This window comes from Acanthisitta chloris, unplaced genomic scaffold (assembly GCF_000695815.1).
Source record: "Acanthisitta chloris isolate BGI_N310 unplaced genomic scaffold, ASM69581v1 scaffold35218, whole genome shotgun sequence".
Lineage (NCBI taxonomy): Eukaryota > Metazoa > Chordata > Aves > Passeriformes > Acanthisittidae > Acanthisitta > Acanthisitta chloris.
Window position 1 is genome coordinate 10,583 of NW_008687050.1, and position 24,214 is coordinate 34,796.

General features: G+C 42.6%; 1 protein-coding gene across 1 annotated transcript; it reads right to left on the reverse strand.

Moving 5' to 3' along the window:
• Positions 1-905: 905 nt before the first annotated feature.
• On the reverse strand, positions 906-23,640 carry SPPL3 (signal peptide peptidase like 3; the record flags this gene model as incomplete). Its single annotated transcript, XM_009080450.1, has 10 exons — positions 906-1,371; positions 2,091-2,200; positions 3,238-3,437; positions 4,649-4,812; positions 5,772-5,878; positions 10,853-10,965; positions 11,715-11,793; positions 14,540-14,659; positions 17,919-18,007; positions 23,563-23,640. Coding segments are annotated over 10 exons (1,132 nt in total), but the record flags the coding sequence as incomplete, so codon positions are not given.
• Positions 23,641-24,214: the final 574 nt, after the last annotated feature.

Below are 24,214 nucleotides of genomic sequence, written 5' to 3' on the forward strand. Positions count from 1 at the left end.
TAACAGGCTACAGGTACAAAGCAGTCAACACACAAACTCCAACCAGGCACAACAGTAAAGGACAGTTTTTCTTTTTTCCTTTTTTTTTTCTTTCAGGGGCAGGGGCATGGAAAAGTACAGCACACTAATGAAACAAAATGCAAAAAATACAAAAAAATAGAAAATAGAAAAAATGTATTTACAAGTGATACATTACTATGATCAGAAAGCACAAAGACAATTGCTGCTATAATACATGCACTGGGTCAAGAAGGAACTACTAAAAACCTGCAAGGGGGCTGTTTGTAAAAAAAGAAAATTTAAAAAAGGAGCAAAAAAAAAAAAAAAGAAAAAGAACAAAAGACACCCCCACCTCCTCCCCCCTCAGACACACAGGGGTGGGTTTGAACGCTTCTCTTCCCTAGTTTGCTACATTGATCAAACCAAATATCCCCTAGAGTCCATGGTACAACCAGTACACATACTACACTTGGTTTTAGGAGGGGGGAAAACAGCAGCTCGCTGTAGATCCATATACATAAAGCAGAGTAACTGCGCTACATGCGAAAAATTACAGCAAGCCCCTGTCTGCCTGCTACACAGCATGATCTTTGCAGGTTTTCCTTTTCATTTATTCATATATATATCTATATGTGTGTATATATATGTATCAAAATCGTGCCCTTTTTCACTGCAACATGACAACTGGGTGGAAATGTAACTTGTTACAACAAATTTTTATATGTATACGGCAAGAAGTCACTCAATGTCTGTGGAGTTAATAAGTAACCTCACACCACAGGAAATATTTAATAAATCAAAAAAAAAAAAAAAACCAAAACAAAACCCAATGTTGTGACAGAAGACTTTCTGTCTCAGTTCTTTTCCAAACCAAAGTCGTGCAGGAAACTGGTCCCAATGTCCACGAGGAGTTCTCTGGAGAAGCTTCAGTTTGCTTAACTGTTTTTGCTTTTAGTGTTCACAAGTTTTTGAACGACTTCAAGCCGTTTTCAGTTTCAAGTCTGTCTCTTCGTCTCTCACAAAGGTAATAGTCTGGTACTAATCCACCTGAGTGAGGAAAAAAGGAAAGTGGCTGCAGTTGCACAAAAGGTCCCCAATTCCATATCTGCAGGAGACATGGAGTCACGCGGAGCTCCGGGATCTTAGCTTTTGTTTCTTTTCCTCCTTTAACACAAACAAAAAGTCCCGTCATTGGGACCCTCCCAAGTACCAGCCAGTCCAGCTGTAGGAGACGACAAAGCCACAAATTAAAGTGAAAAGAACCAAGGCAGAAGTTCAGGTCACTTCCTGTCCATTCCATCATACTTCCAGGAAACGGGAGCTGCTGGACTTGGAGTGGAAAGGCTCAGACCACATGCGACGTAGATCGCCCTAGGCAGGGAAACAGCAGAAGGACCTCAGGAACTCTGCTCTGCTTAGAATTCAGATTTTAAAATGCACAAACATAACTGCAAGCAGTTTGAGAGAAAATATGTCCTTCACCTGTTTTGCAAATTACAGTAAAGACAGTAAAAATAAATCCTTCCCCTGTCAGGCCAAAATGACTTATTCTGGCAGCAAATCTACCCAAAATGAGGTTCTGATGGGAAGGAATAATTATGCAGGTGGAAAATCCTGCCCTTTCTTATGTTCTGCTCTGCAGAGGCTCGATGTGTGTTTCAGCAACAGCCCTGGGAGAGGAGAGGTACATACTAGAATTTCTGTTCAGAACAGGTGACTGGGAAGAGGCAAACAAGTCTGTGCCTCTCTCTGACTGCCGCTCGACCTTTGGACACGTGGTATTTCATGACCATCTGGGTGAGGACAAATTCACTTATTTAATTAAGACAGCATTTAATACGTCAGAATTTAGTTAGATTGTAATTACTGGTACTTCATGTACAGAAATTATCTTCTATTTCAGGAACTCCTCTCAGGTGCTCAGTCCTCCACAGTGAAGATTCACCCGACAGCAGCAATCCCTCAGTTCTGGGCCAGGGCTGCTGGGGACACGCATCATCCTCCCGAGAGCTGCTGTCCAGTGCAAGGACACTGACCCTGCTGCCAGCTGGCCCAGAGCTTCCTGCTGCCCATGCATCATCCCCTCTTACCTTTAAATAGGCCATGGTGAGGAGGGGCAATAAAGTAAACGGTACCAAATAGAGCAGGGCAGGCTGAGCTGCCCGGTGAATTCGAGAAGCTACTGTTGCAGTTAATAGACCTGGAAGAGAAAAAAGTGACTATAAACATCTTCAGGTTGCATGTGGATGTCCTCAGCACTCCACCCACACATGGCTTCCTGCCCCACCATTTCAAGAGACGGGTGGGGCAAAGTTACTTCTCTGAATGCTCTCCCTGAATGCAACTGAAACAAAACTGAAAAATGATTCTATTTTAATATTAGGCTGTGTTGAGCCACTTGCTCCAGTTTTCAGTCTCAAAGACCAAGCTAAGAATGACTCAAACAAAATGCAATGAAAGGCGAAGGAGAAGCTGACTGCAGCACACTGAAGTGCTGCTCCAGGGCTGGCAGTGTGAGGCCTGAGCAATGGGGACTCACAGCAAGGGCTGTACACACCAGGAATGACTCTCCTGGATACTTGCCAAAAGGGAATGTAGGAGGAAGGATAGGATGGGGGGAGGAAGGCTATTAGTAGGAAATGATCATTCCTTTTCACCCTCAGAAGGGCTGCAGGAGGTCAGGATATGCACACACATGGCCTGACCTCAGAGAAAAGCCTATTTTATGTTAGGGAGGAGAGGGCTGGCTACAGCAAATTAAAGCCAGCATTCCAGTCATGAGGATGGATGATTTTCTCTATGTACTACAATGTCACAGGATCATTGACAGCAGAATACAAAAGACAGAGAAATTATATAGTCGAATTACCTAGATGGGCTACAGACTGCACAGCACCTGGAAACTCCATTTCCCCCATAACCCAGGTAGGAGCTACCACACTTTCTATGCTCGTGAAGCTAAGTGTGAGTGTAACTTGTTAACAATCTCTACCAATGCTAACAATCTCATTCATCCTCTAAATAAAATACAACAACAAAAATCTTAAAAGGAAGACTGTAGAAAGGTTTTTCTCCCTAGACCAAGCCAATAAACCCAGAGAGAGGAGGATTAAAAAGGAACATAACCAAGTGTCCTCTTAAAGCCTCTTTGCACTTGCTTTCATCATCTTTTAAACCTACTACAGTAATCCCAGGCCTGCTCACCAGGCAGCTATCCATATGAAACTAGTTACTCACCTACAAAATAGCCAATAAGTGTGCAGTGAAAGTAAGAGACCTTCTGCATACGCCCAGAGATGTTCCCTGGTCCTGGGGCACCGCAGGAATCACTGTTGGCTTGTTTTTTGTAGTTGTCATAACGCAGGACGAAGCAGAGCAGGAGCCCTGGCATCACAATGTCTCCAATCCCCAGCATGGAGAAGTGGCTGCCTGTGGAACTAGAGAGCAACTGGAATTGGGTTCATGCCCAAAACACAGGGTGACAAGCTCTAGACTCCTCCACTGGTTTTGAGCTTCATTTGGCACATCCCTTATTTTTTTTGGCAAACTTGCACGTAGCAGAAGCTAAATGAAGCTACGGAAGTTTTCCTCAGTGATTTCTCCACCACCTCAGCTCAGCTTTACACAAACCCATCTTGACAGGGATGACATGTTGCCCCAAACTACTTTCTTCCTACCAGTAGTGTTTAAGCTGGCTTTGCTCTTCACTCCCTCAACAAAACAGTTCCATCAACACAGTACTTGAGTCCTCTCTCTTCTCAGCATCGATGGGAGGGCCCAGCTGCCACTTTATCTGACTGTTTGATTAGTGCTGACAGGCACTGTACCTTCAGCCCTGTGCACACAGATACAAGGCAGTACTGCCCGTCTGACTCCTCAGATCTTTGGCCTCATTCAGACAAAACACGCACGAAGCTACAGTCTCACCACAGTCCCAAAAGAAAGCCAACTGTGAAGTAAATTAAGAACTCAAATTGTCCATTATCTAAAATCCAAAATATTTTTCACAAAAATGAAGGCAAATGAAGTCGACAAAGTGAATAATTTTGGTTTTATCATTGCAGGCAACCAGTTTCTAATTTCTGTAATTTCAGCATCGCAACATCTAAAGAAACACAAACGGAATAAATACACCAATACAACCTACCGCCTCACTGAGCTTCCAGCCCATCAGGCCTGCACGTGTCTGGCCACAGATCTGAGCCACCAAGGAACCCCTGGAGCAGGGAGAGGTGGAATAACCTCCCTCCAGCACATCACTTGCTCAGATCAGTTTCTAACCCCTTCCCCACCGCCTGCAATTATGCAGTAATCGAGACTATTCTGATGTTATAATAAGCCTCAAATCTTCTGCATTTCAGTGTGAGGTCATAAATTTTACACCAGCAGTCATCAGGCTGCAGAACTCACATATGTCAAAAAGCATATCCTGTTCTGAAGAGGCCAACTTTTACCCAAATTAGGACCATTTCAGCACTCCATGAATCAAAGTGACCAATCCTCACAACTCATTATATTCCTCTCTATCATGAAGAGGGAGTGACTAAACTGGGAACTAAGTTGGTATTTTCCAACAGAATTAGTACTACTAAGTCCAGGGAGGGAAAATGTTTCTCGTATAGTACAGTAAAAGAGCGACTGATGTTACCTTGGGAACACAAGTTTCCCAGGCAGCGACAGACGGGGAACATCTCTGCCCACGTTTGGTCCCAGGTGAAGTTTCCGGGACAACACGTCCAGGGGGTTATCAGCTGGTTGTGTGGCCACTTTCACCATAACATTGCTGTTAAAGATGTAGGCAGAAAAAAAGACCTAGGGAGCAAAGGGAATCACCAGCAATTACCAAGTGCAATTACACAGCAACTCCAGAGAAGAAAGGCTATTATCCAAACTGTCCATATACAGATGTTGTATACATGATGATAAAAAGAAAAATGCATTTCAGAAATTCAGATGAAGCTTTTTACAGTTAATCCTCAAGAATAACTGGAGTACACTTTCTGATATCAAGACTGATTAATGTCTTGAGATCCTTAGCAAAAGATCTGTCTGGACTACAAGTAGGTAGTGCAGGACTACAAAGGCAGGTAACAGGGCACTGAAAATACGAGAAAGCTAGAGAGCAGAGCAGAGGTGAGCACAGTGCTCACTCACAAAGGGAATGAGGCAGCCCTTGTCTCCAACAGGCTCCTACACTACAGCTCATCCCACCAAGAAACTGCCTGGCTGCCAGAGCTGTCAGCAGACACTGCCCTGGATCAGTGCTCAGTGCTGTGCAAAGGTAAAACAGAATTCTTTGGCTATTACTAAATACATTCTGTCAGGTTCCTTGGAGAAGTGCACGAAGATTTTGTGCCAACCTCTCTGATTGAAAATCCATTTGCATTCCTGTTTTGGGGATTTCACTGCTAATCAGCAGCTGGCATGTGTGTCCTGTGCAAGTGTGGATGTGGCTTGTGTTTACTTGGGGAATGCCTGCCCTGATCTCCAGCCAGCCTTCCAAATCTCAGGTCCAGCTTTTCTTATAAAATAATATGCCAAAGTTGAAATACTCTAATCATATTTCTGCTTTTGTCAGCTAATTAGCAAGGAAATAATTCTGCATCCTGCTGTAAAATTCAACATCTCACAATGAAGCAATGAACTCGATCTTCCGGCTTTGCCAGATTTCATCAATTTCATACCAGTACAACTCATGTAAAACTGGCCCAAGGCTGATGACAAATCCAAAGGATAAAAACAGTTTTAGCAAAACCAAACAAAACACTTACCCAAAAGACATCATAAATTAGTAACCCAGAGAGCAGCAAGCAGGAAACCTTGAGGCTCGGCAGCCGAACAAAGGCTATCATTGCAACACACAGGCCCATAGCCAGAGCTACAAAAGGCAAGACATCATTAGTTCATTAAAAACAGCCACACAAACAGAAAACCACCATCCCAATCCAGTGTCTCCCCCACAAATACACCCCGAAGTAGCCTTTGCTTGCACCTGTGCAGCTCTGCATGCACTAGATGACTGCCTACTGTTTCCAGATGGTGAAATTCTTCTCATCAGGGTCAAGAAAAGTCAAAATACATTCAGTAGCCAACTGCAAACATGTCCCCATGGAAGCAGAGATCCCTCTTCAGGAACAACCACCCATTTCACTCCACTTCTATCACCCACCACAAAGAAATGTTTCCATGTCCTGTGTCCTAGAGACTCCATCTCCCCTGTACAACCCTGACTACCCGCTTAGAAACACAAGCAACAAATAACTTTGAATTCTTTGCACCTCAAACCTCTACTTTGATACCATTAGGAGGTTTTTAATAAATGCATAAAATAAATAAAACCCTTGACTCTTAATTCAGCAGCAACACAGTTATATGACATGTTAGGACTTGGTCTGACAAAAACCCACTCAAACTAATCTTCTGCTTGGAGGAGATTATGCAAGACTGCCCAAACACCATGAAACATCATCATTTACATATCCAGGGATTTCCCAATAACACACACCTGTGTGAAAGAAAGCCTTGCTACTAACAGGGAAAAAAAATATGGGTAAGTCTTTTCCTAGCCGCTCTCCCAAGGGTGAGTTTTCAGCCAGATCAATGAGCTGAACACATGGTGCAGCTCAGGTGCTCCTTTCCTTCCAAAGGGAATTTTGTCAGGGTAGAAAGGTAAGATGTTAAACTACACCAAAAATCCCAGTCTTCACATTTGTGCCATTTCCTGCTTCTGTAAGCCCAGCCTCAGCTACCAAAGATGCTCAGCTGACAAATGAATGTATTTCAACTGGTTACAAGCAAATCCCTACAGAGATACTTACAAGAAAGCAAATTTAGAAAAACCCTTGAAAAGCAAATCAGCTTTCATCTGTGATATCAGTCTGTTTACAAGGAATAATGTAGGCCTGTTGGGACCAGATTACACTTAAGTGTGCAGGCATTTGTCAACAAAATGTCTTTGTCTAGCATAGCACAGAATCTGTAAGAAGTTACAATCCCGTTGTGGCCAAGTGCAGCCCCAGAGAAAGCTGATCCACTCTGTACAGACCCACCAGTGGGGCACTGGACTCGGCCAGAATGTACTGGTTAACCTTTGGACTCTCACACTCTAATTATGGGACTGTGAAACCACCTTACACTTGCATTTCACCTGAGGGCTGGTGAGTTCTTCCATCCAAACACCAGTAAAACACATCCATACAGCTTCAAGGGGGAAAAGGTGCCCCAGCTGCCTGCCAGCATGGCTGCATGCAGTGCCCAGGGGCTGCATCCCAGCAGTGCTGCCAAACCCACCTTTATCTTTGGAGAACTGACAAGCTTAGCACAACAGCAAGTGTCACAGCTGCCAGTTTTCATGGAGCACTGGGATTACTCAGAAAAGAATGCATCCTAAATCATGCTGCAAAACTGAAACTAGCTACAAAACGTAAGCAAATTATTGAGGTTTAAAGAATTTCACAGCAAAGCAGCAAGAAAAAGAACTGCATTCAGTAATTCAATATAGCCCTCAGTTAGAGACTTCCTCTGGCAGAAGAGCAAATACAAGGGAACAGTCTGTCTTAAATCAAAGAGGTTTCTCTAAAGCCAATGTTAATAATAGCTCAAGTAAGCCTATATTTAAGAGAGGATTTCCAGGTTATAATTAACCAGAAGTGGAAATATTTTAACCAGCGTGAAGTTTTACCTTTTGTTCACACACTCCATTTCTCTATCACGGAAACCAACACAGGCACATGCACAAGGCACTTTCAACAAACTAAGCAAATACTGGGTAGAAAAGGAGATGGAAAAAATCCTTCAGCAGACAGTGAAATACACATGCTAACAATTACACAGTTTTGCAACTGCTTTAAGAAATACTGGTAAATTTAAAAAACAAGGGAAGCAAGAATGCCGGGAGCAAATACGAGGAATACAGGCCAAAGTGCAGTCAAACCACCAACAGGCCTTTCCAAATGGAAGCCAGGCTCCTTTTCCAATGAAAAAGTCCAGAAATTGTATGAGAAAGAGAGAAGAGATGCAGAATAGCTGCACAAATGGCAGCTCTGGTTTGGAAGTGTTGGAGAACAGGTTAACAAAGCTGAATAAGTAAAAACTCACTGGAAGACTTAACCTCCAATTAACAGAACAAATTAACTCCAGAGTCCCTGCAAGCTCATTCCTTATGGAACAGGGATATTCTGAGGATTAAGGATATTCCTGCATATGTGATTTGACTCTCCAGATCAGCATATTTCAGCTTTCCTGCTCTCCTGCCTGCAGAGCAGGTAAAAGCCCTGAGCTGCTAGCGGTGTGATGTCTGGTTTACACAGCATCGTGCAAGCTGCTGAGGCTTTAACTACCCCCACAGGCCACCAGCTGACCCTTGAAAGGAACAGGTACTGCAGTTCTGATCTAATCAAAGTGTATTTTAAAGGGATGGAATAAGAAAGCAGGTCATTCAGCAGCCTCTGCCCCACTGCTGCAGCAGTTCCTGGGGTATCTGTGACTGTTCACTGTGTAGCTACACACACTCCATGCACCTGTAGTACTCCCGTTGTACATCTCCATCTCTGCCCACTATTTTGGAAAGCTTTTAACCAGGCTTTCCCAGAAGACAGTGACCGTCCTTGGTGACTCTGTCATCAAACAATCTGCTCTGAGAAATAAACATTTCGAGACCTATAAATGTGCATCATCACATGCCAGAACAACCCCCCGGAGAAAACATCTGCTCACTCTACCCTGGAACACGGCCCTGCCTTTAGCAGCAGCTCAACCACGGGCCGTGCAGGCAGGGCCATGGTGGTGTTTGAGCCAGGAAGGCTGCTGTGGCAGGAACTGCTAGACCTCGATTTTGTCAGGACTGGAAATTACCCTGAAATATTTCCCATCCGTTTCCCTGAGCTCTCGAGCAGCGATGCTCTCGCACGCGGAGAGCAAACTGCGAACCAGAAGCCGCAGCTCCAACTCGAGGTGTGCTGCCCGGGGGGACACCACCCCGGCGCTGTGCAGCACTTCACAACATCTGGTTCCTTCTCCGCCGACGGCGAGGCAGAGGATCCTCCCCGGGCAGGCGGGAGGAGGAGCTCTGCCCCTGCACACCCAGCAGCTGGCACAGGAGTGCTCCACTTGCATACATTAGCGAGCGGGGCTGCCTGTCCTCGCTGCCCTCTGGACAGGATTCACTGGGCTCTCCAGGACTCGGAGGTACAGCAAAGGGTAAGGCAGAGATGATGGGATCCCACTTGCAGCAGCACAGTAAGAGCTGTAAAGCTGCAGAGCCCGTTTCCTTGACAAAGGCCGACAGATGCTGTTCCCTGCTCAATGTCACTGGCAAACACTGATTTAATTGGAACTGAACAATGACTGGAGGATCACCTATATAGTTCAAGCTCCCTTAACATAAACTACATAAAATACTTCAAAGCGAGACAGCAGCAACACAATTCAGTAAATCATAAACAACCTCCGAGAGAAATAAAAGCCAGAAACAACTCTGCCCCAGCAGCACAGAGCTCTGCAGATGAATTAGCTCAAACCCCACTGTGTCAGGCTGAAGCGCTCACAGAAATAACTATTTTTAACTAAATGCCTCTGCTGATATCTCAGTGCAGACAACTGTTCAGATTCTGCCAAAATCCACACTTGCCATGCCATTTAGCTTTTGCAGCTAGCGCAGACCAAAAGCTACCCTTGATTTCATGGTGGGTTGCTCTGCTTATCACAAAACAAACTTCATCTGCATTTTTTCATTTAGTACCCAGTCCTTTAAAAGGTACTTCCCTTCCATACAACAGGTGGGACTTCTACACCAGCACAAAGCATGAATGAAGCACAATTGCCTATACACAAAAGAAAGAATCAAGGTACCATGGGAGGTTTTAGTGCTAAGGACTTGCTGCTGCTACCTCATTTAGGAGGAGCTGGAAATCTGATGGGATGTATGTTTCTACTGTAACAAACAATTTCAAGGGCAGGTAATGTTGTCCCAGCAATTTTTCCTCAAGCAATCACAACCTCAAGGTGCCATTTCACAATGTCCTAAGCCAATTTAGCTGCCTGACACTGCTGAGAGGCAAAGGTCCTGCTCCTGGCTACCCCTTCACATCCACTCCATCCTCTCAGATCCCATCATGCTGCCACTTACCTTCTGCCAAATTTAGCACATACCTGACTGCACAATAATCCAATCCATCTCACTGCAGCAACAGAAAAATAGCCTGGCAAAACCCGAGTACACTGCCATTCTAGTGGGCTGAATCAGTTTACCATGTGATTAAGAGAGTGCCAGAGCCAGCACAAGAGATTTGGAAGGCAGGAGAGGAGAAGGAAAGCTCTTTTTCAGAACAGTAAGCTGTGAATTCAGTTCAAACATCGTGGGGAAAAAAAGCAATAAATCACACCTTGAAGCCAACTGGCTGCCTGCCAGTTTCACCCATCTCACCACCCATGGCAAGCACCAAAGAGATCAAAGACAACCAGCTACTGTTAGCTGCCTCACAACAAATTGTTTGATCATCTGAACCAATAAACAACAAGATGCACAGCAAACATTAACCAGATTGTTAAGATCAAGTTATGAGTCATGAACAACCACTGTCCCCACACATCTTTAACTCAACCTGGCAATTCACCCTACACCACACAGGTGTGGAGTATCTTCCATGAGTGTTCAGGCACTTCCCTCAAAGCTTTTATAAACCAGAAAAACAGGTGTCCCAAGCACTCCCCTGGCATGTTCCTGTTTTCAGGGAGTTTGCCACACCACTCAGCAAGCCATTAATATTAGCAAATGTCACCAATCAGCACCAGGAGACTGATGTGTCAGAACAGGCACAAACCAGCAGCAAAACCCCTTAATTCACATACTCACCATCCATAAGGAGCCAGTGGCCAGTTAGGACCCAGATAAGAACAAGCATCACAGACAGAGAAAACGAGAGCAACTCAGCAGCAGTGAAACGCCCACAGCAGCCAAAGGAAATCCTAGGAACAACACACAAACATTAGCTAGAAGACTTTATGTTTCCACTTAAAGAACAGAAAAATGGACACTGTTGGAACAAGGCTCAACTCCTGATGAAAGATGCCAAGAACAACTGAAGGGAAGTTCCTTTGCCACAAATAGGTACCAAAACAGCAACAAAATAAAAGCTTTCCTCACATTCAGATACTGTGTGTGAAGCATGAACTGCAGAGATGGAAAAAACTCTGTAAATCTTGGCACCTCTCTTGAAATTGTTACCCTGTCATTTCCTAGCACCACCTAAGATAGTGCTTTTAGCAACATGAACTCCAGTCACAAGGTTAAAAAATAAAATTAGTTTCAAAACATGACATTAACAAGGGTAATTTTCATTAGTGTAACTAGAGCCTCCAAAAGAAGCAGCAATAAACCCCAGAGTCCAGTGTTAACAAACACTTCAATCCAACACCAAATCCCAGACTCTGAAATCTCAGCCAAAGTAAGCCAAACTTATTAAAAACCACTTTTGGGAAATCTAGTCCCCTGCAATGGTATCACATTTCCCGGGCTGGCAAACACGTGTGACTTGCAGAAATTGTGCTGCCTAGTTTCAAAGCAGAAACATGATGTTGGAAAATAAAAATGCACAAACATCAGCCCTGAAGCCTGAGGTTAATGCTTGTAACCAAAGACTCTGCTAAAGAATTCTCATTTAAAGAAAAAAATACAACACACAAGAAGAGGAGCAACAGATTGCTCAAGTCCTTACTTGTTTTGAGGTGAACAAGGCCGTGTTAAGTACTGGCACATCGGGAGCAGAAGGAAAGCAAAAGCTATTGTTGCAAGGACTACAAAAAGAAGAAAAGGTAATATTAGGACATTCAGACCTAATTTCTACAGTACACAAACAGGCTCCTCCAACTGGAAAAAGCTCCTGCAACAATGTGCTATTATCATATGCTCAGTGTTATTACAGCAAGAGCAGCTAAAGGCTCTGAGGGTTTCTGCAGAACAGGGAGCTTCAATTGAAATGAAAATTCCCAAGGGAATACAACACCCCATCCCCAGACTTTCTGAAAAGGCTTAAATCTATTCATGATCAGCAAGAAAAACAGTTTTCACATATTCTGAGAGTCAAAAAAAAACACCTACTACAAACTGATTGAGAGATTCTTTTAAAATTTTTCAACATATAACACAAACTCAGCACAATAAAGGGTTTTTTCCACTTTTCAAGTCAGATAGTAGTTTTTTCCCCCATCTCACTCAAAACTGTATTCATTACTGAAACACAGTACAGTTTCAAAGAAGTTACAGGCAGTAGCTGGCAGCTTCCCTTCTTTAAAATACAAAGTGCTTTAAGGTTTTGAAAACAGGACGATAAAAATACATAAATACCCCAACAGAACTACTTCCATAAACATTTTCTGTTTCAAACAGCATACTTATCCCACCCACACATTTGTAAAAACGTTTAGTAACTGCTGGTATTTATAATCATTTTTCCTTCCAGTTTCCTTAAAGGACTGTTTAGAAGGCTGGAGCATGAGGGTGTGGAGATACAGACATGTCAGCAGCACATCCAGAACTGCTACAGCAAGGACAGGCTGCAATGAAAATGGAAGTCACTCGACACTTTTTGCATCCTGCAAATCAGATCTTTGTGCTGTCCTCTACTCATTCCTTTAAAAATTGGGGTGATTGTTGGGTATTGATTTTGTTCTCTTCTCAAATGAAGATGATGGGAAGGAATCAAACCTTCTCTTTAGTACACAGCTTAAGCCAACTGGAGAAAAGAAATTGGTTTGGTCAAACCACATCTTTCCCTTCTAGTGGGAGGAAGATTTAAAACAAAACAAAGAGCTAACAAGTAACTGAAAAAGAAAATTTCAGAAGTGTTTGCATGCAAACAGCTCTCTCAGTGTTTCAGAGGAGGAGACAAAGCAGAATGGGTATGGAAAGCATGAGGAGTGTGGCAACTCTACAGGCTGAACTAGGAACCTCTTCAGCTCTGCCCTCTGCCCAGCAGCTGGTCCTGGCCTTGGCTGCTTGCTGGACCTACCCTTGCTCCTGACTCTTCCCTGAGAGGCAAATCTTTGTGAGAGGAAGATTTCAGAGGGGTTTAAGAAACCAGGCATCAGCTGGAATTTACAAGTCCCCCCACATCAGCCCCTACTATCTACTTGAGCTTCGGGGGACAAAGGGACCAAGTCCCACAGCCCCAAGTTCCCAACTCCAGTAGAGTCCCCATCACACTGAAGAGCCTCTAAGGAAGCTTTGCATTTCAGAGGTTCTGAGGCCAACGGCCTCTATGCCTAATGACACCCCCTGAGGCAAGACCAGGGAAAGACCACAAAAAGTACCATAAAACCAGGTTCAAGAATAAAGATACCCAAGAGCACTGATCCCCAATCCTCTCAAACCTGTCACAAGCCCCAACTGACCCAGGACATTCTAGTGACACACTCAAATGTTACAAATAAACTTACAAATGTCAAGGTCAGTCTGGAAATAATCGGACCAATAACCCTGACAAAACTTGCCTTTCATCATAAACCTTCCCTTACGATATATTTGTGTGTGTATATATTTCCCTAAAATCTAGCACATAGTAAAATTTATCTGCAGCACTGTTTTTTTATAGGAGAGACTATACATGTCATAGGTCAAAGTAATAAAAACAGAATTCAAGAGACCTCTACAGGAGGTACAATTAGACAGGAGTCTCAAGAGTAGAGACTTAGATTTCAACCATCACCATCAGGCCTGTTTAAGAGGCTGGATAGGATGCACAGCTCAGGAGTTAAATCATGAGGGAAAAGCCTGCAGTGCAAATACATGGAGTAGGAGAGGATGAGAGGTACTTAGGGGTTTAAAGATCTTCACAGACTCAGTATGTGGACTGAGTACAATTTTTAGAAGCTGCTGCATATCTGGAGCAGTAGGAAGAATCTTGCTACTCTCACCAGCAGCTGCTCTGTTGAAGAACTGCAGAAAGATCAAAAGGCCAAAAATTTCCAAAAAAGCAAAGTCCTAGTGTTTATTTAAATGAGAAAATGTTAATAACAAACAGGAGTGGAGGATTTGCAATTTATTTGCAGATAACAGTTTCAATTTTTGTTCCAAATTCAAGGAATGCAAAAGACCTGGTCTCACTAGCATGTGAGCATTGAAGTACCCTTGAAACAGAAAACCTGCATGAAAGCAAAACCAAACTACACTCAGAAAAGAAGGCTCTGGACACGATCGCCAGAGTTATGTCCCTATAATGTACCTGAATTATGAAGTACCATATACAGTTCTGAGCACCAATGCATAAACAAGTGAACTTCATGCAAAACAATGCATCTGGCATCTTTAAACCTCTGCAATTTATAGTTCAGTAGGTTTAGCAAATCTCTAAGTGGAAAATACTTCTCAAGTAATACTTGTCACTTTATTAATAGCTACACAGACATGAAAATACAACTGTGAAACCTGATGATTATTTTTTATGCACCGTGACACGCATTGTAATTCTTATCAACAATACTTAATTATATCAATACTTTCTGTTCTATTCCAGTTCTGAAAGAGGAAAAACACCTTACTTACCTGCTGTGCATATTGTAAAAACAACTTGAACTGAATCAAAGAAGAAGAACATAACTAGGAGAGACACTGACGCTCCGATCGGCAGGAACAACGCCTGGGTGGAATCAATGGTTTGAATACCTGCAGGAGAAAGCAGTGAGATTTAACTGGGCTGTTTCTTACCACACACACACTGACAGCCAGAGCTCACCAACACCAGGGCACGTTCTGACAATGGATTCTACTTCAGTGCTGGTGCAACAGACATTTACTCCAAGATCCTTGTCCTCTGTCAGAGCCAAGGTCTCTGCAGACACCCCCAGCTAACATGCAGGATGGCAGGGCTGGGTGTGCACAGCCACAGCACTGATCTCCAGAATCCAGCAACTGAAAGTTGAAAGAAAATGTCTGATTTTTTATTGTGCCATAGATACAATGAATAACAAGTTATGAAAATTAACATTACCGAGGGATTAGGAATCATACAGCAGTTACGTATTTGCTTCACTGTGGCAGACGGGAGAAATGCCCACCCTCTTGGTCCAGCAAAACTCGTTTATTGAAACATTGGTAACAGGTTATATAGAAACGATAATGAGGATCATACATATTGCAAAAGGGGAGCTCATCATTGGTTACCCGCTCCAGGCCAGTGCAGACCCTTGTTTTTTCCCCTTATCCCAGACGTTGTGGAGTCCCCACTTCTATTTTTAGCAAGGAAACCAGACAGACCCCGTCTCTACCCCCTGTTGTTGTTTACTTTTCGCCGAAAACAGTGGCCTCCGCCCTTGGTTTTGTCTTACTGGAAAATCACTGCTTTACCACTTGTAGCTGATCATGGCCTCTCTCCGTCAGCCACGCTTGAACAAAACCCTCAACACTTCACTTTACACTGAGCAACATCAACGTGTTCAATAGTACATGAAAAGTTTATTTAACCTCTCAACACAAGGTGAGGAGCCTGAGCAGTGTCAGGCTGATCCAGCTCATGCAAAGGGTGCCACAGCTTCAAATTCCACTTGGGTGAAGGCCACCAAGCACTTAAAACTGCATCATAGCTTGCAATTACCAGATAACATCAAGCCTAGCAATAAAGGGCAGTTTTCACAAAACACCCAAGTCATTTACCCGTTTATGAAAGCACCAGCTCAGTGCACTGCACTATAACCACCTTTGTGCTAAAAACCAACACCAGTTCAGGCTCACATTTTATAGCTGGCAGCAACTTTAACAGTGCAGAGATACTGAAGTATTTTATTGTTATTACTTCCCCCACCTCAACCATGCAGTGAGTTCTAGGGAAATTAATTGTGGGACAGGACATTTTTTTTACTGCATTTTACAGTGAGTTTTTAGAATTACTAACAAAACTGAGAAGCCCACCTTTCCCCACAAATTCCAACACTCAGCCACTGTAGCTGTATTTACATTTGATCCCTGGGGGTAGGGGGAGGAAGAAGCCATAAGCAAAACCCCAATTAAAAATACAGGGCATACTTCTACTTGTAGAACACTAAAATAACAGGTAACATCTGAAGTAGTCAATTGACAAGAAGTGTTCAAAATGTTTCAAACGAAAAAATAATACAAGATTCAGACTCAGAAGACATATAAGATCAGCTCAGCATCACTGTGCTGTCCCAAAATAATTAGGCACTGCTGTGTGAAGTGAGATTTTACCAGTCCCAGGATCTTAAGGATAAGCTTTTAGGTTGTCAAGCAGAATACACAGACATGCCCATGCAAGTAATATATACACATGCACTGTGTGTATGTGTGTTTCTGTGTAAGAATGTGTCTTGTTTTTCCCTGTGGAAGAGTGGCAAACTATGTAAAGAACAAGTTACCTGCACGATTCAGTTACCAATGTATCTGATCAGGCTGAAAACCTCAAACACAGATGAAATACACTGACTACAGCACAGTATCTGTCACAAATATTCAGCCATTTCCATAAAAGAGCAGCTGAACAATTTGCATGGAAGCCATGGCACCTGCACTGTAAGGCCATTTATAGTTCATGTCATGTTCTAACATTCTTAAACATAAGCAGCACGATCAATTTTAAAAATAAAAAGCAGAAGAACGTAGTCACTTGAGAGTCCCACGTTGCTGAGGTCTGGACACAAAGTGCAATACAGATAGTCCAGTGATGACAGTGTAAAGAGACACAAATTCTAATCTGTGACTTAGATCTAGTTCCTCTGCTTTGAGAGAGCACATTTATTCACATGCCCTTCGACTTCCCAAGGGAAAACTGAACAAAACAGGAACCCAGAAATGACATACTACACACCACCTTGGCATCTGGGAATTAGTGCCTGCAGCCTTAAATGTCAGAGTTCTTCATTTCATTTCTGATCATTTTGACAGCTAATCCCCTTAATGTGCTTATTCCCCAGCCCCAGACTGTCTTCTCTTACTTCTCAGATGCCAAAAGCCTCAACTGTTCATTGCTGAATCACCAAGCACAGCAACCTCTCTGCTCTGTGCTTCCAACAGAAGCCATGTCTGACAACTATGTAAATTCCAAGAGTCTATATTAAAAAAGACAAAAAAAAAAAAAAGGGACACATACAACACATGTTATTTCATTTATCATTTTAAAGCTATATTCCTTACTGTAAACAAAACAGCCTTAGCATTCAGGGCTTCATGCCCAGGGCTGCTCATGTATCTCACTCCTGCCTTCTATACTTGGCAAACATTTCATTCTAGAGCCTCTTCCCAGAACAAGGCCATGTAAATTGCTGTAAGTTAAACTCAGGTGTGAATTTACAGCACCTTGTGCACAATACACTTCACTAACTGTCCACATACATATTTTTTCCTGCAAAACTGTGCATCTCAAATGGCCAAGCTGCCTGCCACCTATTTATAGACTGCAGAGGGACAGTCACCACACAGGAACTGACATGTTAATCCCCACTCTGAATAGACAGTGTGCAGACACCTATTTTGTTGCCCATATAAATGAGTTGCCCAAAGCCATTTGAACTCTTCACTCAATTTCTCTATTGATAAGGCTGAATCATCCTTAGTGACCTGTCAGCACACCTCAGGATCTCTCACTGCTTGCAGACAGGCCAACATGTCACAGTGATGAACTCCAGGCAAAAAGAAATTACATTCCCTTATCCTGTGTGGTGTGGGGGTTTTTTTAAAGCCATTTCCATTTCCAGTAAAACCTGACAAATTCCTCAGCGTGCAATTTTTATGCATTATGAAATGAACTAGACAGCAGTATCAGTGCACAGTGAGGGGGGCAGTGCCCAGACACAGCAGTTCCCTTGTGTCAGGCAAATCTACAGTGCAGCAGCTGAAACACAGGGACAGGCAAAGCAGAAGATGCAGCACACTAAAGTGAGGAAAGAAAGATAAGAGTAAAGCTGACCCTTACTGTTATTGGTGCTGTTGCCATTAAAAGACCCAGCGGTGCTGCTGTTGTCTTTCTCTTTGTCTTGATTCTCAAAGTCCATGTTCAGAGACCTGCAGGGAACAAAGCAAACGGGACAGACCAGTTCCAAACTCCAGTTGAGGCTCAGCAGCTATGGTGGTGTCACCATTCCACCTCAGCCTTCTCCCCCTGTGAAAGAGCCCTTTAGTGCTGGTTATTAGGAACAGCACCACACACAGTGGGAAACCCAAATAAATACAATGCTTAGCTGCAGATGAGACACCACATCACACAGGTTCTGACAGTGAGAGCCATCACCACAGTGCCTGCACGGGCAAGTGTTAGGTACCTTTGCTGCAGTTTGTTGCCACCTGCATTTCTGCAAAGTGTAGAACATGACAGAAGCACAATAAATGTTTCAATTCTCTGAGGAATTTGAAGTCTTTCCAAGTTCTCATCTTGTTCCTTTTCATTCAAATTTAACGATCAGGTTTCATTTCTAAGACAGTGTTATGTCCTTCCTCTAATTGTTGTTATGACCCACACTAGCTTATAAGTAATTGCCTGCTGAATGTAAAGTCTTACTTCACTGAGAAAGTGCCAGCAAAGCCTAGATTTTACATACGCACAGAACAGATGACTAGAGGAAGCTCTGAATAAATAGTACAAATTGATACAATTTAATTAATCCATAGGAGCTGACAGCTCCCCTGCGTACCCAGCTCAGCTGAGTCATCTTCCCATTCTGATACAGACACTTTTGAAAAGCTGGAAAACAACACAGTATTCTACTCCTTTTGCCACAGTCCTTCACTTTGCTGCAACGTCTACATTATATCCTACCAGATTCTGTCATAACTGCCTGAAATGGGGGAATTGCACTTGGGGTCTGTTTTGGCCAGCTATATTTTCTATAGTTAAATTTCATGTGTTTCTAATAAAAATACCAGCAATCAAGTTTGCCATGACAGTTTCTCACTCTGATGCATGTATGTTATCCATCATCCAGGTGCACATTTGTTTATTCAAATAGGCTACAGAGAACCACCAGAAGCACTTCACAGCTCCTACTGAACAGCTCCTGCCTTACATCTGCAGTAGCATTCAAGTACTCCAGGTCAACAGGCAACAACCTCCTATTCAGGTTTTGCTGTGAGTAACCATGCTATGCAAAGTAAACATGTTCTATTAATTTATCAGACGAGTAATAAATACACCATGATCTTCTCAACAATTCTAGAGATACCGAAGTTATTTCACTTCAGTGCCTTGATTACCTACTGCAATGCACAAGAGAGCAAGTTCATGCTGCTGTCACAGAACAAGAAATCAAGCATGTACAGGTCTGTAGGACCAAGACAGGTGTGGTGCATTAAAGACAGAGGTTGAGCAGTTTCACTGCATGAAATGAAAACAAGAAAAAAAGCTCTTCCACTACAGAACTGGTTTGTTCCCTTTGCTTCTATTAAGCAAGCGCTCCCCAACAGTGGTGTGAGATTAAAGTAGCTTCTGGGCTCAGGTTAAACATGAGGAAGCTCCCACCTCAGACACACAGTACTTGTGCACAGTTATGGATCATCAACTGAAAGCCATCAAAAATACAAAGAGGCAATGGAGAACACTAAAGTTCTAACAAATTAATCTGTTGCTCTTAGCTTGTTCTTCTCAGTATCTCTCCGCTCTGCCTCTTGTTTGGAGTGCCTCCATCCTTCATTCACACTCCCTTTTTCCCCATTATGCACTGTAGCCTCGTAATTTTCCTCTCAAGCTATAAAAATCTGGGAGGAGGCTGACAGCCCTCCAGGACTTGATCCAAGATTCAGCCAAACAAGATAATTCTTTTCTCAGTGCAGCATTTTGTTCCTCTATGAATTAGCACAGTTTAGCAAGAACTTCACACCATCATTCTCCCTGTGGCATCAAACAACTCATAATTTAAGGGATTGCTATCAGCAGAGAAAACTAGAAATAAAAACTATTAGATCTACTGCTTATAAACAGCCTCAGCCCCTCTCCTTTCATCGCTACACTGTCAGCAATTATTATTACCTATAAACATCCCTGCCTCAAAAGTAAGCATAAATTAGGAAATTACTCTCACTTAGCAACACAGCTGCTGATCCAAGCCAACTTCTGAATAATCTCCAACTGGCTTATGATTTGGCTCTTCCTCTGCTACAAATTATCAGTAACACAGTAAAAAAACCTGAAAAGTGATCACTAGAACATCCTCCAAGAAAGCTAATAATTATATTGTAAAACAAGATATACTCAAGTCTACTGGACTGTAGAGCAACGCCAAGCTGAGAAACATTTGCTGTTTTGTTCAAGTTTCTCCTGGGCTTCCAAAGGCAACATGGAGCCAGCACCTCCCATGGGGCAATAAACTGCACTGTTGTTTCTTCTGTGGGCCCTCACAGCTCCAGTTGGTAGAATTTCAGGCACAGTGCTTTAAAGCAAGCACGAGTCAGCCTCCCACAGGGAACCACTCAGTAGGGTTATGCTAAGGCCAATGGAATGAGTAAGCTGCTGGCGCATCACTATCATGAAAGTTCAGATTCAACTATGGATCACTTCCACTGCAGTAATGCCTCAGGGAAACCCTGCAGGACATGTTCTTATGAAACAACGGAGGAGACAGGAAAGCAAGGATGTAGCTACAGAAGCACCTGCAGATGCACTATACCGAGAAGTTCCTTCCTGCCCTACTAGTGAGGACAGTGACCCACCTGGCAGCTCTGGGACTGAGAGTGCCAAGCTGTAAAGCCAACCATAAACACACCATGCCCACGTGAATTCCCTAAATTCACCATGTGAGCTACTTTCTATTTACACACACACTATGGATACTCAAAGCCTTGAGACTAAGACCCCAGTTTTGTCGCATACTGCTTGGTTTGGTTAAAGGCAGATACTTGAACAGGTACATTTCTGGGTTAAATCTGGCTTTACATAAGCTGAAGGACTCTGTCTGGGTAGGTGATAGGATAGAAAAAGATTTAGCTGTTACCTGTCTGCAAAGTAACCCCAAGATCTAAGTCCCAGAGAAGCATTTGGACAAGAATAGGTGGCTGTCTTGCCCCTAGGGAACAACCTGTTTCAAGCTAAGCTCACCTCTTTAAAATCCGCAACTAATACATATACTTGCATGCTCCAGTTTACAGCTTGTAACCGTTTAAAGGATTAGACTTGCCCCTTTGGCAGTCAATAATAAAAGTATGTCAAGTTCAAGGACTGAGAGACAGTCAGAATGTACATGGGAGAGACATTCAGAAGGGCTGGAAGCTAAAACTCCTGACCTGGCACAAATATAGGAAGGAAATGCTCATTCATCCACAGTAAGAGAAGGGGAACTCAACTCCACCAACTGCACTGTGTTTTGGAGGCTCTGCCCAGGATTTATCTGACATTCTTGAGAGGGAGAACATGGAGGGTTTGAGATTTTTTGGTTTGGTTTTAGATAAATGCTGCTGTATGAATAAGGACAGTCAACCAAGGCTTTCCTTTATTCCCCTGAAACCTCCTGCATTAGATTAGTTCCACCACGCACATGGATTTTATCCTAATGACTCACCCACCCAAATCTTTCTGATCCTATTACTGCACTTCTGCTTCAGTCACTCACCAGCCACACAATAACTCTACCTGCTTCTTTTCAACCAAAAATAAGAAACCAAAGCCACTTTCTCCAGCATGAAGGTGAACGAAGGAGTGCTACTTTCTTTTTTGCCTTGTGACAGCTCCATTTGAGACCAAGCAATCAAATCTAGATGAAGACATCACTGCTATCACGTGAGAATGAGCACCTAAGCCACAGCTTTCATCTTTCCAGCAAGTCACTCTTCTGAAATTCACCTCCTTTGCCAGAAGTTATTTGCCTTCTTTAGGAATTCCCAGATGAATATAATTTTGTAACTTAATACCACACCCGAATTTCTTAAGCAATTTAATTGTATCTCAAAGCCCTTTGTTAACACTACACAATTTTCTGTAAAAAAACCTGCTTTTGACCTCACTTGCTGACCAAGCAGAACCAGAGTTTGTGCAAGTCCCCACCACAACTGTGGGCTTCAGCTCAGGCATCTGCTGAAGAAACTACAGGTAGTAAAGTAATTTTGAAACTATGGGACCCTATCTTGGTCTGTAACAGCTCGTGTCTTGGGGTCTTCAGGATGCAAGCAAATGAAGCAAACTAGACCAGGACATTTTCTCAATGGATTTATATCCATCACCATTCCACTACTTCACCCAGTAAGTGAGACTGCTCTGAAGTCCTTGCTACGTGAGCAGCTTTACATGTAAAGCACAGGACGAGATGGGAAAGGAGCATGTGCAGACAGGAGTAGGATAGCAAACCACAGGGGAGGATTTTTAAGAGCAAGGAGCTCCGAGAAGGACAAGTAATTTAAGTTCAAGCACTCCTGCTGTTTTATATTGCATAATGTTTTCATAATTGAATTTTAATAAATGTGATGGCTTCTTGCAGCCAGATGCATAGTTCCTTTTTACCCAAATGCAGAAATTCAAATAGTTAAAAATCTAATTAGTTCCTCAACTATATGCTAATTTGACTCAAAACTTAGAACAAAAAAAATTAAACAACGACAATCTTTTATTACATTTTATTTTTATCATCTCTAGATTTTGTTTCCCTAAAGTCTTCTATTTTAATTCCACCAGCAGTGCTGTTACCTAATGCTTGCTAGCAACAACAGACAGCTCTTGCACAAAATTGGCTCTTTCATTATATGACTTTACTAACTTATGATGATGATATAAAACCTCTTATCCTAACAGCTGCAACTTACATCATATGTATGACCACAGCTATCATCTATTTGAGGAATACTCCAGCAGTTCAGAGACTCCCTAGTGAATGTATGGCCTTTCAGCACAGCCTTGTGAAATAAAGCAATGTTCTTCAAGAAGCAGAAAGAAAAACATGCTGTATTTCAATTTTAAAAAATAATACTTTCATGTTGTGATTATTTTTTGTACTATGTCACTACGAACCTCATTCCTTGGGTGCCACTGCAGTAAAACAAACTGTAATAAAACATGCAAGTCTACAGGCACAACTGTGTTTTCTCTAAACTACACTCAAGTCTCCTAAAGTGAGGCAAATCTGATTTTTTGAAGATTCAAACTCATCCTGCAGCAGTTCTCAGATGATTTGCTGGAATTCAACACTGATGGTGTTTTCCACTTTGCTATTATGTCATTACTCACACTCAAGCAAACAGCAGTGGGACTCAGGAATCTGTTTCACAGCACTTGTTTGTACCACAGTGAGGACATGCTGAATCGACCCACACTGAAACATTACACACAAAATTCTACTATCACTAGCATTACCTTCTGTCTCTCTCAACAATCCTTTCATACCCTTCGAAATGCAATTGTAAGGAGCTGTCTCCTTTGAAGTTACTCACATGTGCTTGTACCATGACATACAGTTACATCTTCCAAAAACCTCCTCACTATTTTGCCTTTTCCACTTCCTTTTCAGAAGCAAAACAGTTTCATTTACATTAATCATCAATCCAACAAAGACACAATGAAACAAAAGGCATAAACATATTCAGCCACTTGCAATAGTTTTATTTGAATATTAAAAACTCTGCAGAAACTTCAAGAAAAATCTTACCTGAAACTGCCGTAGACTATGAGGAGAATAGAGATCAGGAAGGTAGACACTTGACTGGAATCCACAAGGGAATATGCCCTGGAATTAGGAAAAAGAAGGTAGGTATGTCATCATGAGTGTCCAATTCTCCAGTGCCATTTGCTAATTCTGTTTTATTATACTACAAATAGAGAACTAGATGACAAAGCTTTAAGGCATCTCTCTCTGAAGTTCTCCTCTCATCTAGGAATACAAAACCTGTAGCTTGTAAATGAACTTCTTAGATTCAAGACTGCAGCTTGCAAAATCCGTACCACAACCAAAGGACAATTCAAAAGCCTTGTGATAATTTATTCTGAACTCACTGGATTCAGATTGTTTTCCTCAAACACATTACAATTGCTTCAATTGCAACTACTGCAACCTTGCATGGCAGTAACACCAACCTGTTCCCGCTAAGACTTCTTACACCTTAACTGGTAATAGTTCAGTGGCAATTCAGCAGTCAAGGCTCACTCAGCTGAGGTGGGGGGGGAACAAGCAAGTAAAAGAAACCCCCAAAAAAGCAAAGCGCAAACCTCACAACAAGCTGCAATCTCCATTTCTTAAACCACACACAATTACCTCCCTATTCCATCTTGCACAGCACTTGATACAGGATTACTGATAGAAA